The 19,948-nt window shown below is 41.2% G+C and overlaps 1 protein-coding gene across 1 annotated transcript in view; it reads right to left on the bottom strand.

Annotated features, from left to right (window-relative positions):
• Positions 1 to 19,948, bottom strand: part of trpm5 (transient receptor potential cation channel, subfamily M, member 5) — a 43,989-nt gene that overhangs the window by 5,825 nt on the left and 18,216 nt on the right. Inside the window, exons 15-19 of the mRNA XM_060911132.1 lie at positions 10,851 to 10,963; positions 10,632 to 10,730; positions 10,243 to 10,504; positions 2,280 to 2,398; positions 1,889 to 2,021 (exon numbers count right to left, since the gene is read on the bottom strand). Coding sequence (XP_060767115.1) covers positions 1,889 to 2,021; positions 2,280 to 2,398; positions 10,243 to 10,504; positions 10,632 to 10,730; positions 10,851 to 10,963 — 726 coding nt within the window. The remainder of the gene's footprint in view (positions 1 to 1,888; positions 2,022 to 2,279; positions 2,399 to 10,242; positions 10,505 to 10,631; positions 10,731 to 10,850; positions 10,964 to 19,948) is intronic.

The raw sequence follows: 19,948 nt of genomic DNA on the forward strand, positions 1-19,948 counted from the left end.
TACCTAACCCCTAACTGCTCCCCGGGCACTGTAGTATGACTGCCCACTGCTCTGGGTGTGTGTGTGCGTGTGTTCACTGCTTCAGATGGGTTAAATGCAGATGATGAATTTCACTGTGTGCTTGAGTATGCATGTGACAAAGGCTTCTTCTTCTGTTTCCAGGTCTTAGTTTCTGTTTTTGTCTTTGCCTGGTTCAGCCTGTTTGTGCCTCGCCCGAACTTTTGCTAGTTTCACGTTTACGAGATTGCCTGCCATCTTGGATTGTTTGCCTGTGTGTTTTTTGATAGTGCTTAATACGCTCCCTTAAATGAATTATGGTTTGTTTATATCTTGATCTTGTTGCATGTATAAAATAATTGATGGTGCATACAAAAAAGGCTTTGGACGAAATGTCTTAACTACTGGATGAAATGGCCATTGGACGAAGTGTCCTGATCCTGCAAAAAAAGAAAAAAAACATATAAAATGATGCATTTTAGTACGCTAAAGTGTTTGTGAAGTACAAAGAAATAAGACAAAGACAGAAGCAATAAAAATAACTAGTGTAATAATAATTTTAAATAAGATAGCATGATTAAAGTAAAAAAAAAAATGATGTCAAGTTGTTTTTAAAACCTGGTAATGCAGTAGGTGATGCCCACCAAATATTTAAGTTATTCCATGAAATCGAGTCGTACATGAGCTGATAGCCAACGAGGCATGGAGCACCGAGTCGGCTATAAGCAATGTACGAGGAGATTGAGTGGAATAACTGTTTTATTAGATCCACATTCACTGGATTTTGAGAAACCGAGCATTTGTATTTTTATTTATTTTTTGCAAATTTGATAAATAAAAACTTGAAACAAAACGTCTGACAAAATAATTTCCGCTTAGGCAGACTTCTTAAAAACCTATCGATGGCTGCACAAATTGACTTGAGTGGTTCGTGTCATCTTGCTGTAGTGCTGTGGTATAGAATAGCTTTAGACGTTCATTTAATTCCTCCTTGGGCATTTCAGTTTTTGTAATTTTCATACTTCTCTGAACTTTTGAACCGATCTAAAAAAGTTCAACAAATTGTAATAATTAACGATGAAGAATGTAAATAAATCAGTGAAATGACGGTAGCAATTTGTGAAAAATGCTATAATAATAATAATAATTGAAAAAAAATCCATAAGTTGTTACCATCAAATACTTTCATTCCATATTTTGTTGCTTTTTTTTATTTTTCAGGGTTTTGTTTTCAAGTAGAGTTTATTTCATCCTCGATTGGTTCAGTAACGCACTCCGCCATTTTGTTTTTCTCTACTCACGGGATATGAGCTGATAGCCTAGTAGTAGAGTAGCCAATCAGAATGTGCGATTGCTCATATCCAGTGAATGTGGATAGAATAATAAGTAGTAGTGTCCTTTGGATTTCTCATCTCATCTCATTATCTCTAGCCGCTTTATCCTGTTTTACAGGGTCGCAGGCAAGCTGGAGCCTATCCCAGCTGACTACGGGCGAAAGGCGGGGTACACCCTGGACAAGTCGCCAGGTCATCACAGGGCTGACACATAGACACAGACAACCATTCACATTCACACCTACGGTCAATTTAGAGTCACCAGTTAACCTAACCTGCATGTCTTTGGACTGTGGGGGAAACCGGAGCACCCGGAGGAAACCTATGCGGACACGGGGAGAACATGCAAACTCCGCACAGAAAGGCCCTTGCCGACCACGGGGCTCGAACCCAGAACCTTCTTGCTGTGAGGCGACAGCGCTAACCACTACATCACCGTGCCGCCCGTCCTCTGGATTTCATAAATGTAATTGCAAAAGCTTCTTTGTTTTAATTTGGTCTACATTACACTTTCATGATCCCTGAGGGTTTCAAATCATTTCTTCTAATGTGATCACCATTCTTTCCACAATGATGATCTTGGGCCCAAGCTGCTTGTGGATGGCAAAGATGTGGATGAGCCTTAAAGTATAAACCATGAAGTCCAAAGCCAAGACAGTCCGTCCAGCCTCATATGTTCCTTCCACCATCCTATACACACAGGATGAGTTCTTGTTTGAAAAATGTTTGTTTAATTGAAATTTTTTTCAGCAAAATAATGGACACAACAGTACAGGTCAGGAATTCAATAAAATTAACTTGGCGATCTTTAACATACCCATGCAAAACTTAAAAAAAAAAAAAAAGTGTCATGAATACAAAGGCAGACAATTAGAGTTTTAAGATTCATTGGGGTTAAAAGGAAAAAGTAGACGCTGCTTTCAGTTGAGCTTCAACAAAGCACAATACCTGCATGACACCCCAATGATGAACAGAGAGATGGCTACCATGTCACACTTGTTCCAGTTATCCTCCACATAGAGCTTAAACTTCTTCGCTATACTCATGTCTTCATCTGAGAAGAAACTCTGGAACACATGGCAGATGGAATATAATTTTACAAAATCCTCCATTTTACAAGCATCTGTTTAACTCCTGTTATAAAATGTATTTTTAAGATTAAATAACATTTCTTTTAGTTCAGTTCAGTGACTCTTCAAGGTGTTTAACACATGACGCAAATGTTTCCCTTGTAGAAGGAAACTTTCATATCATGTTTTATTTAAATGCATGTGACCCACTCAGGTTTCATAACACTTTTTTTCCACTTCCTCCACCTTCTTCCCTAACTGCTGAAGACTTTGCCATCTTTTTTGAAGAGATTAACAAACTCTGCTCATCATTCCCTCTTACCTGTTATCCTGCTCTTCATTATTCTCATCTTTCTGCAGTAGAAATCTGTAGCTTCTCTTGTCCAGCAGTCCCACCACTTTTCCATTCAGTCCTGTCCCATCACAAAACACCAGACTCCACCTCTCAACACTACCTCACCTTTATCACTTCCATCGTAAATGGCTCCCTAACATCCCGTCACTACAAAATGGCCTTTGTGAATATTACTGAGAAGCTTCATGTGGCTAGATCATCCAAATGATCATCCACAATGATCCTTATTGACCTCTCAGCAGCTACTGACATTCTCAACCACAAGGCTGTCCATCCTCATAGCACTCGGAGTTAATGTCCCAGCATGGCGATGCTTTGCCGAAGGGACAGTTATAACTAAGATGGCATCCCACACGGCTCACTGCTTGGTCCTCTTTCATGTTCCCTGTATACTAAAGAGGTAAAATCCTTGCATGACTTCTCATACCACTGCTAGGCGGATGACGCAAACCCTCCTCCTCTTTCCACCCACAGACTGCTTTTGCTTGCATATCTAAAGGCAAGTCTTGCGGACATCGCAATGATGCTATCCCTGGACTTGCATCCTCATATCAAGATCTTATCATTTCTCATGCCTGAAGAACTGTATGATCACAGCATCTGACAATGTACAAAACCTTGGTGTAGCTCTGGAGAACCAGCTATCATTTTCTGCTCATGTTGCTAGCCTGAATTTGTCATATATGTTTCTCACAGAGGTCACTCAGTTGCTTGTTCAGTCTATTGTCGTCTCAAGATTGGAGTACTGCAACTTGCCCCTGGCACATCTTCCTATGAGCAACATCACAATCACAACAAAACAGCAAACCCAGAATGCAGCCTCAGTTGTGGAAGAACTTGGAGATTGAAAACATCACCCCATTTCTATGCTTCCTCCACTGACTTCCTGTAGCTGCCAATATCAGATTTAACACACTGATGCTTGCCTAAAAAGTCAAAAACAGACCAACCGCCATGTACCTGAAGACACTGATTAAAACCTGTACCACATTTTCTTTCCTTTCAAGGTGGTAGAATGAGTCACTGGCTGTCTTCAAACACTAAACACTCAAACAGTAAATCTGTACATACACACTGACACACAGTAAAAAACAAAAAGCCTTTTCTATTTCTATAGCTGTACCAACTCTCATTTAAACTGGTCTCTATCAGGGTTTTAGCTTGATAATGTTCTGAGATCATGGACTGTGTTCTAGCATATATTATGTGTGTGTGTGTGTGTGTGTGTGGAGAGAGTCTACAACACATCTGTAAGTCATTCTTGAAACTTTTGCTAGACTCATTTGATAAATGAAAGTGAAACTCTACCATATGAAATGTAAATCGAATCGTATCATAGCATTGAGCCAATCATGTTCCAGTATGCAAATGCAGTTGTTTCTGTATCAAAGATGCAAACTGCAGACTGTGCACAAATGCATACATACAGTGGTGCTTGAAAGTTTGTGAACCCTTTAGAATTTTCTATATTTCTGCATAAATATGACCTAAAACATCAGATTTTCACACAAGTCCTAAAAGTAGATAAAGAGAACCCACTTAAATAAATGAGACAAAATATTATACTTGGTCATTTATTTATTGAGGAAAATGATCCAATATTACATATCCGTGAGTGGCAAAAGTATGTGAACCTTTGCTGTCAGTATCTGGTGTGACCCCCTTGTGCAGCAATAACTGCAGCTAAACATTTACGGTAATTGTTGATCAGTCCTGCACACCGGCTTGAAGGAATTTTAGCCCGTTCCTCCATACAGAACAGCTTCAACTCTGGGATGTTGGTGGGTTTCCTCACATGAACTGCTCGCTTCAGGTCCTTCCACAACATTTCGATTGGATTAAGGACTTTGACTTGGCCATTCCAAAACATTAACTTTATTCTTCTTTAACCATTCTTTGGTAGAACGACTTGTGTGCTTAGGGTCGTTGTCTTGCTGCATGACCCACCTTCTCTTGAGATTCAGTTCATGGACAGATGTCCTGACATTTTTCTTTAGAATTTGCTGGTATAATTCAGAATTCATTGTTCCATCAATGATGGCAAGCCGTCCTGGCCCAGATGCAGCAAAACAGGCCCAAACCATGATACTATCACCACCATGTTTCACAGATGGGATAAGGTTCTTATGCTGGAATGCAGTGTTTTCCTTTCTCCAAACATAACGCTTCTCATTTAAACCAAAAAGTTCTATTTTGGTCTCATCCATCCATAAAACATTTTTTCCAATAGCCTTCTGGCTTGTCCACGTGATCTTTAGCAAACTGCAGACGAGCAGCAATGTTATTTTTGGAGAGCAGTGGCTTTCTCCTTGCAACCCTGCCATGCACACCATTGTTGTTCAGTGTTCTCCTGATGGTGGACTCATGAACATTAACCAATGTGAGAGAGGCCTTCAGTTGCTTAGAAGTTACCCTGGGGTCCTTTGTGACCTTGCCAACTATTACACGCCTTGCTCTTGGAGTGATCTTTGTTGGTCGACCACTCCTGGGGAGGGTAACAATGGTCTTGAATTTCCTCCATTTGTACACAATCTGTCTGGCTGTGGATTGGTGGAGTCCAAACTCTTTAGAGATGGTTTTGTAACCTTTTCCAGCCTGATGAGCATCAACAACGCTTTTTCTGAGGTCCTCAGAAATCTCCTTTTTTGTGCCATGATACACTTCCACAAATGTGTTGTGAAGATCAGACTTTGATAGATCCCTGTTCTTTAAATAAAACAGGGTGCCCACTCTCACCTGATTGTCATCCCATTGACTGAAAACACCCGACTCTAATTTCACCTTCAAATTAACTGCTAATCCTAGAGGTTCACATACTTTTGCCACTCACAGGTATGTAATATTGGATCATTTTCCTCAATAAATAAATGACCAAGTATAATATTTTTGTCTAATTTGTTTAACTGGGTTCTCTTTATCTACTTTTAAGACGTGTCAAAATCTAATGATGTTTTAGTTCATATTTATGCAGAAATATAGAAAATTCTAAAGGGTTCACAAACTTTCAAGCACCACTGTATACAGTTATACTTAATTTTAATGTTCATACTCAAGTAGTTGTCTTACAGTTGCTAAGCTTTTAAAAATGCAAATATTGAGAAATTTCTTAAATTAAAACAGGTATTGAAACAAATGTAACACAATTAAGTTATTCCATGAAATCGAGTTGTACGAGTTGATAGCCAATGAGGCGCGTAGCACCGAGTTGGCTGTAAGCCATGTATGACGAGATTGAGTGGAATAACTGTTTTATTCTATCCACATACAGTGAAACCTCATGTTACGACCACTTCAAAATTACGACCACCTCAAAATTATGAACAGTTTTTCACGGTCCCGATTGCTTGCTTATATATTTCATTGGTCGCGGCCTTCAATAATGCGACCACCTCAATATTGCGTATTACGACCATTAATTTCGGTCCCACCCATCGAAAATCAATGTAATTAAACCTCGAAAATATGGGCGCCCCCCGTCGTGTCAAAACACGGGGCACAAGAGCTTTCACGACATCTGGTTTACGTCATGCCGTAAAATTTTTTACGTCATGCCGCAAAATTAAGATCGACTTGTACAACAATGAGTAGAAAACGTAATGAGTTGTCTTTGAAAGAAAAAATTGATCTGATTAACGAAAGTGCGGGTAAAAGTCAGCGTCAGCTAGCAGAAAAGTTTGGAATTGGCAAAACGCAGGTAATCGATGCAACGAGGTGTGAAGTGAGCTTTAGTAGATCAATTTAAATAGAAAAAGTTCAAGTTGCTAAGTGTCATCAGGCCACACCAATTTAATTAGTTGGTTCTCGGATTTTTTTCAGGAAAAACATGAAGTGAGCGGGCGAAATAAAAATAAAATTAAAAAAATGATCTGATGGTAAAATTAGCGGTGGAAATAGACCAAACAATACAGGCAAACCAGTAAACAGAATTTCAACACAGAATGTCAAAGATTTTATGCTTCTGTTCGCTGAATATCCTAACAATCACAAACACAGGCTTTGTAGGATTCCCCCCCACAGGCATGCTTCTTCCACAAGTCTTTATCTAAAGTGAAAGGGGCGATTTGATTGGTTTTCGGCGTCACGTGACCTTTTCTGTTGGTGGGAGTTTGATTTCGAATTTTTTTTTTTTTCATTTTGCATTTTTTTCAAGCGGCGATTCCGAGAACCAACTAATTAAATTGGTGTGGCCTAATTATGAAAGAGTATTCAGAACGAGATTTCAATTTCTTGTTTGTGTAAGTTTGCTGTATGGTTTACATTTAAAAATGGTATGGTTTTAATTATGATTAATTCTATTACAAGTTTATTAAAAGTTTAAATGAAAACTTAGTTACATTGTTTTTTACATGTTGTATTACATGTACATTTGTACTTGCTAGACACACAAACCATACACATGCTATACTTTTGTTTAAATTTAGCTTGTTGATTTAATCATTTATCAATGAAATACAATAAACTAGTTCATAAATTTATTACATGTAATACAACAGTATTAAGAACATCATGCATGCACGTTGCTATGCAACAGCTCAGCAACTGTCAGTATATCTTGCCAACTCAATATTAAGACCACCTCAATATTAAAACCACTTCGACCTGGTCTCAATGGTGGTCTTAATATCCAGGTTTCACTGTTCACTGGATTTTGAGAAACAGAACATTTTTATTTTTATTTTTTGCAAATTTGATAAATAAAAACTGATGCAAAACATCTGACAAAATAATTTCCGCTTAGCGGACACGTGACAAATTGCATACATGTGTAGTAAAATATTCAAATGTTATTTTTCTTTGAGCTTTTGAACCAGTCTAAAAAATTCAACAAGTTTTAATGCTTAAAGATGAAGAGTGTAAACAAACTGGCGAAATGGCAGTAGCAATTTGTGAAAAATGCTATAATAATAATAATTATTATTGAAAAGTAAAAAAGATACGTTCTTACAATCAAATACTTTCATTCCATATTTTGTTGCTTTTTTGTTTTTGTTTTTTTTTGGGGGGGGTTGTTTTTGAGTAGAGTTTGTATTTCGTCCTCAGTTGGTTCAGCAAAACGTTCCGCCATTTTGTTTTTCTGTACTCATGGTATATGAGCTGGTAGCCTAGTAGTAGAGTTGCCAATCAGAGTGCATGACTGCTCATATCCAGTGAATGTGGATAGAATAATAACTATCATGACAAGAAGCAATCTATACAAAACAGCTCATTGCATCTACAATCATCTATACTCTGTTGACATAACTATATTAAATATGCGTACAATTGGTCAAGGAATTAAGGACTGCCCCCTGTCCAGAAATAATCAAGACGGTATATGACAGGCCTTGGAGGATTTTGAGTGTGCACAGACACTGTTCTACCAAATCCTGATTCAAGATGTGGAATCTGAAAGGTTTTGGGAGGTGTATTCACAGGGCTGCGCACACACATCCATTAGTGTCTCGTGAAAGTGGATATTTGGGCGAGAAGTGTAAAGGCAGTTAGTCCACACCTTCCCCTCTGGTATGGAGTGAATGGGTCCTTTGCTAAAAGACACTTCCTGATACATTGCATTATTGTGAATGGGAAGGAACAAGCAGTGGGGAAACTAGACCTCGACCTGTGGTGGACGTCTTCCCTTCCTCTCATCAAGCCCTTTGCTTACTTCCCTCTGGAGCGGTCACGCAATGATACAACCCCGATTCCAAAAAGGTTGGGACAAAGTACAAATTGTAAATAAAAACGGAATGCAATAATTTACAAATCTCAAAAACTGATATTGTATTCACAATAGAACATAGACAACGTATCAAATGTCGAAAGTGAGACATTTTCAAATTTCATGACAGCAACACATCTCAAAGTTGGGACAGGGGCAATAAGAGGCTGGAAAAGTTAAAGGTACAAAAAAGGAACAGCTGGAGGACCAAATTGCAACTCATTAAGTCAATTGGCAATAGGTCATTAACATGACTGGGTATAAAAAGAGCATCTTGGAGTGGCAGCGGCTCTCAGAAGTAAAGATGGGAAGAGGATCACCAATCCCCCCAATTCTGCGCCGACAAATAGTGGAGCAATATCAGAAAGGAGTTCGACAGTGTAAAATTGCAAAGAGTTTGAACATATCATCTACAGTGCATAATATCATCAAAAGATTCAGAGAATCTGGAAGAATCTCTGTGCGTAAGGGTCAAAGCCGGAAAACCATACTGGGTGCCCGTGATCTTCGGGCCCTTAGATGGCACTGCATCACATACAGGCATGCTTCTGTATTGGAAATCACAAAATGGGCTCAGGAATATTTCCAGAGAACATTATCTGTGAACACAATTCACCGTGCCATCCGCCGTTGCCAGCTAAAACTCTATAGTTCAAAGAAGAAGCCGTATCTAAACATGATCCAGAAGCGCAGACGTCTTCTCTGGGCCAAGGCTCATTTAAAATGGACTGTGGCAAAGTGGAAAACTGTTCTGTGGTCAGACGAATCAAAATGTGAAGTTCTTTATGGAAATCAGGGATGCCGTGTCATTCGGACTAAAGAGGAGAAGGACGACCCAAGTTATCAGCGCTCAGTTCAGAAGCCTGCATCTCTGATGGTATGGGGTTGCATTAGTGCGTGTGGCATGGGCAGCTTACACATCTGGAAAGACACCATCAATGCTGAAAGGTATATCCAGGTTCTAGAGCAACATATGCTCCCATCCAGACGACGTCTCTTTCAGGGAAGACCTTGCATTTTCCAACATGACAATGCCAAACCACATACTGCATCAATTACAGCATCATGGCTGCGTAGAAGAAGGGTCCGGGTACTGAACTGGCTAGGCTGCAGTCCAGATCTTTCACCCATAGAAAACATTTGGCGCATCATAAAACGGAAGATAGGACAAAAAAGACCTAAGACAGTTGAGCAACTAGAATCCTACATTAGACAAGAATGGGTTAACATTCCTCTCCCTAAACTTGAGCAACTTGTCTCCTCAGTCCCCAGACGTTTACAGACTGTTGTAAAGAGAAAAGGGGATGTCTCACAGTGGTAAACATGACCTTGTCCCAACTTTTTTTAGATGTGCTGTTGTCATGAAATTTAAAATCACCTAATTTTTCTCTTTAAATGATGCATTTTCTCAGTTTAAACATTTGATATGTCATCTATGTTCTATTCTGAATAAAATATGGAATTTTGAAACTTCCACATCATTGCATTCCATTTTTATTTACAATTTGTACTTTGTCCCAACTTTTTTGGAATCGGGGTTGTACTTTGAAGAACATTTTCGACCAGGTAATTTGATTAACAGCTGAAATGTTTGATTATCAAAGCTGCAAGGTTAGTTACTTTTGAAAAATAGATTTATGTTAATGTGTCGACCGTTGCAAAGGCACAAGCTCAATTTAAAAAGCTCGTGTGTTCGTATCCTGGGTCTGGTGTGTGCAACTGTAATTATAGTTAGAAATATGAAAGACAAGCTCTAAAAGGTGTCTGAATCCCATTTCATATTCACACCTGTCTGAGCTCCTCCAGAACTAGTGTAAAGACCCAGAAGTAGAGAATGTACTCAGCCGGAGAAGGGCCGTTTGGAGGTGGAGGCTGGAAGTCCAGCAGCAGCACGTAGGTGAAGAGCACTAAGAAAGCGAAGTACATGATGACATTGCCCAGAAACACAGTGACAGGGGCGCTCCAGAAGCGCTTCCAACGTCGCAGGACGAACTGGCTCCAGGCTGCACCACAGCTCTGATCTGCAGGATTACCAGCTGCTTCCACGTCACTTAAAAAAAAAAAAACACATAGAAGACAGAAAAGAAACTGATTCTATATAAACGTATTAAGATAATTTGAAAATCTCTTTAAAAATCCCATGAATTTCTAAAGTTCAGTGAATGAAAGGGACTAACGCTGGGTCTTCATCAGTCAGCAGCAGGGCTTTCTCTGTGTCCAAACTGTCCAGTTCTGCAAACTGCTCTCCTCCAACGCGATTCTCTAACTCCTCATCACTGAAAAACATACACATTCAGTGCTGATGAATGCTGAATGCAAAATGACAATGGTTTGATTCGATTGTGATTATCTGTGCACTACCATATGGAATATCACTTTTTCTTACAGGTTCCCACCTGAATTTAATCAGATTGGTCCACATTAGAGGAGGAAAGAAGAAAGACAGGACCAGTTTAGAGATGGCTGTATCTGTTGTCATGGCTCCCCACCAGATTTTAGTCAGCAATGCCTGACGAAGACCACAATGAGTGATAAAGCAGCATCAATACAATTCCAGAACCCTTGGAAAGTTTTTATATGCATTTTAGTACACACAGTACTGTGTAAAAGTCTTAGGCACCCTATTTTTTTCATCCAAACTTTGTTATAGATTTCTATTTTATGACTTCTACATTAGGCGGCATAGTAGTCAGCACTGCTGCCTCACAGCAAGAAGGTTCTGGGTTTGAGCCCAGTGGCTAATGGGGGCCTTTCTGTGTGGAGTTTGCATGTTCTCCCTGTGTCTGCGTGGGTTTCTTCCGGGTGCTCCGGTTTCCCCTACAGTCCAAAGACATGCAGGTTAGGTTAACTGGTGACTCTAAATTGACCGTAGGTGTGAATGTGAATGGTTGTCTGTGTCTATGTGTCAGCCCTGTGATGATCTGGCGACTTGTCCAGGGTGTACCCCGCCTCTTGCCCATAGTCAGCTGGGATAGGCTCCAGCTTGCCCACAACTCTGCACAGGATAAGCGGTTACGGATAATGGAATGAACTTCTACATTATCGAGTCAGTACAAAAATACTTTAGAGTTCCAAACGTTCGTTTTCAAGTGCAAAATTAAATGTTACAGAAAAAAATGGTTGTATCTGAGCCGCATATGAGATAAGAGATTAAAAAAGGAAACATAATGAAGGCTACTGGGTTTTGGTGCAAAATTAAGAAGCAAGTGTGACAGCCAAAGTGTCCAGAAGAACTGTGGCTGGTTCCGTAAGATGCTCAGTAAAACCTACAGCTCATTTCCTTATAAAACTGCACTAATTTGTACCTGAGACTACTATTTTTTAAAGTATATATGCAGAGCCATGGCCTCACTTTCATTTTATAAATGCCTTGAAACCTCAAGAATGGCACAGGAATAGTTTTAAGTGTTAACAATAAATCTAATATAGTAATTTTTACGATTAAAGTGATTCATATAGGTAGCGGTCTGAGTGAATGACCTTGACGTCCGTAACGTCACAGCAGGAAGTCTATCGGTCCCATTGCCATTCCCGCTATACTAAAACACAGAGCTGACTGCAACTCCAATCCTCCATTTTGAGCTAATTTATCGCCATGCCACGTAGATGTGTTGCTGGCGGGTGCAGCAACATGACAGAAGATGGATTTACGTTGCATTCATGGCCCAAGAATGTTCAAACTGCAAAGATTTGGATGCGTTTTGCGAGAAGTTCACAGGCACATTGGACGCCTACAAAGTAGTCTCTCTTCTGCTCTGCACATTTTACTGAGGACTTGTACGAAACCTCTGATCTGTTGAGGAGCGTTGGCTATAAGCTCGTATTGAAAGAGGGTGCAGTACCAACTATTAAAGAAAAAGAAAACAAGAAAAGTATTTATTTTTTTTTTTTTAAGTGAGTTCAGTTGCACCAGTTCTCCTGGAGCATGAGCCGAGGGTTGTTGGTAAAACCTGGGACGGAACAGGACATGGCATATCGCTCGGGCAGTGACCTCCCCATGGTTGCTGCTAAAACCGGTGACGTCCCGTTCCATCCTGGGTTTTAGTAATTGCCTGAGCAGAGCAGTAATGGTGGAGTACTCAGTATGAAGTAGGCTTGCACGGTATACCGGTACCAGTATAGTATCGCGGTACTGAGGCATTTAAAACGGTACTATACTGCATTTGTAAAGTATCGGTACTTGAAAAGGCGCGGCAAACTCACCATGTGACGTCGTGTTGTAACTAGGCTACAGCTGAGTGGAGCAGGAGAGGAGAATGGCTGCTGCACCTGTCAATCCCCTAGTTGACAAACCAGGAGCGCGAAGTGCAATATGGAAGTATTTTGGCTTTACCCCAGATGCGGAAGGCCAACCAATAAACTCAGATGCACCCGTTTGCAAACGGTGTTTAAAAACATGTCTGGCGAAGGGCGGCAACTAGTGTTGCCACCTGTCCCGGTTTTTCCTGATTGTCCCGGATTTTCATGGTCTGTCCCGGAAAAAAAAAAAATCCGGGACACTGAATGTCCCGGTTTTTTGTACATAATGGGCAAAATGTGTATTTCAACTTGCGAGCCAGCTGAGAACCAGTTTGCTTTCCCAAGCTCGCCGTGCTAAGCGGAGCCACGTCATTACGTCGCTGAATACGTCATTACGTCACTGTATATGTCAGTTACGGCGCTACGTTTGCATAAACCTTGGCGCGAATATCAAAGCAAAAACAACACGGAAGAAGCAGCAGCAGCAACAACAACAATAATAATAATGGATGACTTCGCGTTTGTACAGCTGCTGCTTCTCATTGCCTAAAAATGGCGATCTTTCGCGGTCTTTTTATTGTTGTTGGTCTTAACAACTCCGCCCCCCCCCCGCTGACGTAAGCGGTTCTTTCCTCTGGCCCAGCAGAGAGTTGGTGCTAGCCTGGAACTCTCTGTTGCAATGGTGAAGACTGAGCTTCAAGTCAGGCTAAACTTTCAGTTGTCCTGTACTGAGTTCAAGACATTCATTGAAAATCAGCCAGGACTCATAGCAGCAGCAAAGAAAAACACCAAATATAAATGGAAGATTAGGTAAGGTTTTGGTGAATTAAATGAAAGTGTAGTGTAGTACATACTCCTGTATGTGCCCAGTTATATCAGTTACATGTCCTCCTATGTATTTGTTTAGCCAAGAGCAGCAGAGGCACAGGCAAGCACAAGCAAAGCACACACCACACTCTAAGCAACCAGGTAAGCTGTTTGACACTACACCTTACATTGTTACATTCAGGTATTCTTAGATACAATGAAAAATTAGATTATTTATTTTTATTCCACATAAGCAAACAAACAGAACTTAATTACAGTATGTATTCCCCTTTTACCTGTGCCCACTACTGCCCCCAGGTGTCCACAACCAAAAACTGTTGGAAATAAACCAAAATAATGAAGACCTGCTATATTATGTAAAGCAATTAACTAAACAAATAACTAGCAAAAGCGTCATTTTTACTAATTAGAGCAATACAATTTCAGCATAGAAGGGCGATTTTTGTCTTGGGTTAGATGTGCGAAGGGCGCCGTTGCTTACAAGCAAAAAGGTCGGTTGGATGGCTGAAATGTCCAGGATTTTTGTCAGACACAGGTGGCAACCCTAGCGGCAACACCTCCACCCTTGCTAAACACTTAAAAGACAACCACCCAGACCTGCATGCAGAGCTCAGGGAACGACAGGTAACTCATGAACTGTGATGGTTTTTTTTTTTCTTAAAATTCCAGGAAGCCATTAAGCTTAAAATATTTTTGGGAAGTGAGCAAGTCACGTCAGGCCAAAAAAGTCACAACTTTGCATCTATAACGGCATACGCCTTCAATAGCGGAGAATGCAACATGCAGGCTACCCTTTTCAAATGCAATAGCTCAGTAGCCTAGTTAATAATTCACTGTGCACTCACAGCGACCAACCACATTTCACTTTTTCCAATATTGTACACCTAAAAAGTTTGATTCAGTTCGTAACACCCTCGCTCAAAGACGATCAGTAGTCTTTCACAAAACAAATGTAGTGATGTGTCGGAGAACCGGCTCTCTGAAATGACAACGGGAGCAGCGATCGCAGGCTGCTTGTTAGGAGCCGTAGGTGCTGCACTGTCTCTCGCTCCCTCATGCCGTGCGCTGCTGCACGGAGACCAGTAAGGGTTTTTTTTCCCCTTCGGTGCCTCATCTCGTCACACTCTCCCATGCGAGAACTCCGCAGATACAACATTGACCAATCGAGTGTAGCTTTAATTTAAAAAGAAGCGGAGGGGAAAATTAGAGAGGGGGAATTTTCTCACACACACTAAGTGCCCTGTCACACTACGACGTTCTCACCAGCGTTCGAGTAACGTGTTGCGAAACGCAGAGGAACGTCGAGAACGTTAGAAAAAAGTTACAAGAAAGTTAGACGAGCGTCGGCAAACGTTGGGGAACGTCGAGGGACGTCGGCGAACGTTGAGGGTGAAAAATAGTTTTGGGTGTGCACAAAAATTCAGGACGTTCTATCAAAACGCTACTTACACGTTAGAGGAACGTTACACGAAAGTTTGCGGGCGTTACTCGAACGTTACTCGAAAGTCAGGACGTTCCCTGGACGCTAGGCGGACGCCGGCCCATCAGGGTCGAGTGTCCAGCGCGTGCCTAGCGCTTGGGTAACGCTTGCCTAACGCCTGTGTAACGTCCATCGAACGTCTGTCCAGCGTGTCGCCAACGTTTTTCAGCGTTCGTCAGCGTTCGCCGAGCGTTCTTAACGCTCATGTAACGCTCTTTCAACATCTTTCTAACGTCTGTCAGCGTTCTGAATTTTTCCAGCGTCTGTGTAACGTCCATGTAGCATCCTTGTAACGCGCCTGTAACCTACTGGTAGCGTTCAGGAGCATTTGGCAGGCACTTGCCAGAAATATATTTAAAGGGGCTTGCAGAGGCCACCGACAGTCCTGTTGGAACTTTCACAGAGTGAAGACTTCAGAACAATGACAGACCAAGAGAAACACCAGTATGCTGTTGCTGCTCTCATGCATCACAACAACCTGGTTGAAATGGTGGTTGAAATGGAAGTGATGCACTCTGGCCAAAAGCCCCCCCTTTTATACTGCGCCTCCAGCCGCAGGTTGGCGAAACGTAACAGGAACGTCACACAAACGCTCCACGTGTTACTCGAACGCTACAGGAACGCTAGGCAGACGCTGTGGAAACGTCGAGAACGTCAGGTAGACACTGGACAAACGTCGAGAACGTTACCTGGACGCAAGGCAGACGCTACCCAAACGCTATGATAACGCTATCAAAGCGCTGTGGACGCTATGAGAACGCTAGGTTTTGCTGCTATTTTCGACCACAAACGTCGCCTGACACTGAGGGAACGTTGGCTGAGCGTTACCCAAGCGTTATAAGAACGTTACAAAATCGTTGACCTAGAAACTTAATTTGAAGAACGTCGACGTTCCCCGGCGTTTCTCAAATTTTTAAAAACGCAACCAAACGTCGAACAAAACGCTATAGTGTGACAGGGCCATAAGGTTGACTGTATTTGGAAAATAAAGCCATAAATGATACACATTTCATGCCATGTATGCCTATTTTACATTAGAAATTCAGGTTGCATACATTGCATTGTTTGGAGAGAAATTGGGCTAATGAATTAGGATCTGGTTTTTACCTGCTGAATGAATGTTATAGGCTACTCGAGAGGACAACGCCGTCAATAATAATAAAAATGAAACAATTGAAAAAGTTGTGACAGAGTTTTCTGACATATAGTCTACATATAGTCTTCATGCCGCCACTAACTTTCGATCTGAGCCGATGTTTCAGCAATCTTGATGGTCAAGTGCATAGCCTAAAGGCCTCTGCATGCTCGTGCGACAAGTAGTGGTGTGTCGTTCACGAACGAACCGTTCTTTTTGAATGAGTCTTCGAAGTGAACGACTAGAACTAGTTCGCGCTGCCTCTCGTTCTCGGTCGTTCGCGAATCAGCAGTCTCTGGTCGCTGGCAGCAGGGCGCTCGCTGAATCTCGGTCGTTGGCGAATCAGCAGGATCTGTTCAGTAGCAGAAGGGCGTCCAACTTGCATTTTGATCTGTGCAGAGCAGCGCTCAGCAGTTCGCGAACGAGCCAGCAGCCAGCCTGCCTGCTGTTCGCTGAATACGATGACTTGTAAAGTTGTTTATTCTCTGAAATGAGTGTTGCTGTTAAATAAGCAATTTTTTTTTTTGCTTAATGGGTTTGAGAGAACAACTGCATAGCCGGCAGACCATGGCTCTACTAAAATAAATATAATAAATATAAAAACAGCTTTATTCTCATCTACATTTAATTAACTTTCAGAGCTTTGTTTATGTAGTCTTTTTCAGATAATGCTAGGATAATGTTTTTCTTCCATCTTTTTCTCAAGCACATTGTAATGTATGAAAATCTATTGTGGATGGCACCTCTGCCGCCTCTCGTTCACTCAAGATGAACTAAACTTCGGACGACAGCCAATGTTGTGCCGCTTTGGTGTGACGTCATCAAAATGAACGAGTGAACGAACGAATTTCTTTGCTGAACTGACCGACATGAACGAACTGGCGGAAATGAATCGCCATTTCCCACCAATAGCGACAAGGCTTTCGCAGATAGCTTTTCGCAGACAGTTGTAATTTATTGTTGAGCGGGGATAATAGGCGTGCGCGATGTTATTCACCGGCACAACGCAAGGGGGCGCGAAGTCGCTAGGAGTAGTTGGTGGGTGTGGTTAGTGAAGTGTTTATCCTCCGGTTACTTATAATGACTAGAACTTTTTTTTTATATATAATGACTAGAACTGGAGTCGTATAGATGTACGTACTTCCTCAATCAACCGCTCTTCGTGCTGCTCCATCTTCGCTCGTGTTTTTAAAAATGCCGGTCGTGAAAACAAACCAAACCGGGAAAGTAGGGAAGCGGAAGTGCGTGTACAGCGGACCAATCAGAGCCCTCTTGTCTGCGAGGCTTCTGCGGTGGTCACAATTTTTGGGAGGTGCGCGCAGAGCGTCTGCGAAGGTGGGGGGGCTACGCAGACACTGTCTGCGAGGACTGGGTTGGCAGCATAAATTGGCCTTAACAGCCAGGCAATTTTCCCCCATCGCGCGCTTCTGCCCGCGCTTTGAATTTTTAACCACAATCTGAGATGCATTCATGTTTTCATTCCTCCTTTACCAGAAAACACACAATTTGTGCCATTAATAAAGAGATGCAGGTTGTTTCCCTGCCTGCTCTTTTCACGCAATGGCAATAGGGCACATTTCGTTTTCATTTAGGAGGAACACGCGAGCTCGAATATCTGCTAAACTATCTGCTAAACCAGGGGTTTTCAAAGTGTGGGAGAGTGAGCCCCCCCTCGGAGAGCAAATAAACAACAGCGCCCCCCCCCCTACAATTTTTGTTGTTGCTATACTTAATGTTCCATTCGTATTTTTAAAAAATGGTTGTTGTACAAATTATTTTTTTCTTTTTCACATTTTAAACATCTGTGCTTTTTAAAACATCTTGTTTTACACATTTTAAACATCTCATAGCATCGTTAGCTAGCATCTCTTGGCAGACAACACACTGTGGCAGTGGAGCATCTTCAGATCCAGTCCATGAAAATCCAAACTTTAAATAATCGTGGTCATACTGCCTTCTTTTTCCAGTCCCCCCAGGATTCCGCGGGCCTTTTTTGTGATTGTTGTGGGCTAAAATGTCTGATGTTGCGGGGGTTTCCAAAAAAATTGCAATGAAAGTTGCGGTGTTTTTTAGGTTTTTGTTGCGATTACATTGCGGGAGGAAGTGAAAGTTGCGAGAAATTGTTGCGATTTTCTCTTTTTGTGATTAAAACTGAGTGATATGTTAAATATTAAGTTATCACTGAAAAACTATTGATTAAAAAAACAAAGAGAAATGGTCCTATAAACAACTTTACCAATATAAAAGATTACCAGGACTACAAAAATGCAGAAAAATAGGCTTTACTTATCCAAATGCTCCTGTTGGTTCAAAAGTTAAAGTGCATAGAACCTCACAGCACAACATGAAGTTACCTTCAAATATAATATAAATGCCTCAGCTTTCATGTAAGAAAAAAAAACTATTAATACTAGTACTGTGTGCAGGCAGTCTCTCCTGAAGACTAAATTAAACAATAATTATAAACTAATAAAATAAATGGCTCAGGCTTCATAGAAGAAAAAAACAATTTGAACAGAATCTCACAGTATGATGCTGAAGCTGCCTAAACAATGGAAAATAAAATACCATTTTGGCAAAAATGTTGGCATCCATTAACTTCTTGTATTAAGTAAAAAAATAAATAAAGTGCACAGTCCTTCACTGTAAACATAACACACTCAGTGTTGCCAGATACTGCTGACGTTTTCCAGTCCAAAATATGTTCAAAACCCGCCAAAATGCACTTGAAATCGCCCAATCTGGCAACACGACGCGCATGCTGCTTCTCTTGAACACACGGAAGTAAGGCGGAAGGTAGTTTGTCGACGTCACCTCAAGACGACGCCAACGATTGGTCAAATTTAAGGGAAAGTTGCGGTGATTGGATATAATTGCAACACCGCCCTGAATTCGCGGGGATTGGTTGAATTTGCAAATCGCAACATCCTGGAGGCTCTGTTTTTTTGCTTGGCCCAGACTTTGTCTCCTCACTCACTGTAGCTTTAGGTACTAAAAACCAATCCATTTTGTCTCTCACGTTGCGCCCCCCCCCCTGAAGAACTCTGGCGCCCCCCAGGGGGGGCGCGCCCCACACTTTGAAAAGCCCTGTGCTAAACTATTTTCACTGCAGAGCTCTGGTGCTTTTGGTCCAGGGACAGTGCCCCCACCCAGTGCCCCTAATTAGCAAGAGAGGGAGAAGGGTGAGGTTTAAGTTGACAGATGTTGGTGTAAACTGTTTATTGGTTCTCGTTACTCTAGTTTGATTCCTTTTATTTAACTGCTCTAAAATTGCTGTTGTTACGATTTTCTATTAATAAAGTCAGTAATGACATTTTCTGCGTTCTCTTTTTTATTTGAAAAAGTATCGAAAAGTATCGAAGTATCGAAATACATTTTTGGTACCGGTACCGGTACCAAAATATTGGTATCGTGACAACACTAGTATGAAGAAAACAGAGAATGAGTGTAGCAGCTGTCTGATTTCTAAACTGGATATTGCTGCCATCTCGCCCTTACGTGGAAGAAGCAAATGAACAGAGAACTGAACGAACAACTGAAAGTCAGATTGTTTCAAAACAATTGGCCACAAGATCGGCCTTCAAGAAGCGAGAACACAGATGGGTAAGCTCCGACTCTCATTTGGATTTAAAAAAAAACCAAAAATAACACGTTTACCTGCATTTAGATTAATACATGTAACTTGTATTTTGTGTTTAAGTTTAATTTGCTTCAGAATGTGATTGTCTCAGTTCATCTGATTATTTAATTAGCCTTTTACGTTTTATCAGTGAAAATGCATGCATGTACATGTATGCTGTATAAGTTATAAC

This window comes from Neoarius graeffei, chromosome 27 (genome assembly GCF_027579695.1).
Source record: "Neoarius graeffei isolate fNeoGra1 chromosome 27, fNeoGra1.pri, whole genome shotgun sequence".
In the NCBI taxonomy this organism is placed as follows: domain Eukaryota; kingdom Metazoa; phylum Chordata; class Actinopteri; order Siluriformes; family Ariidae; genus Neoarius; species Neoarius graeffei.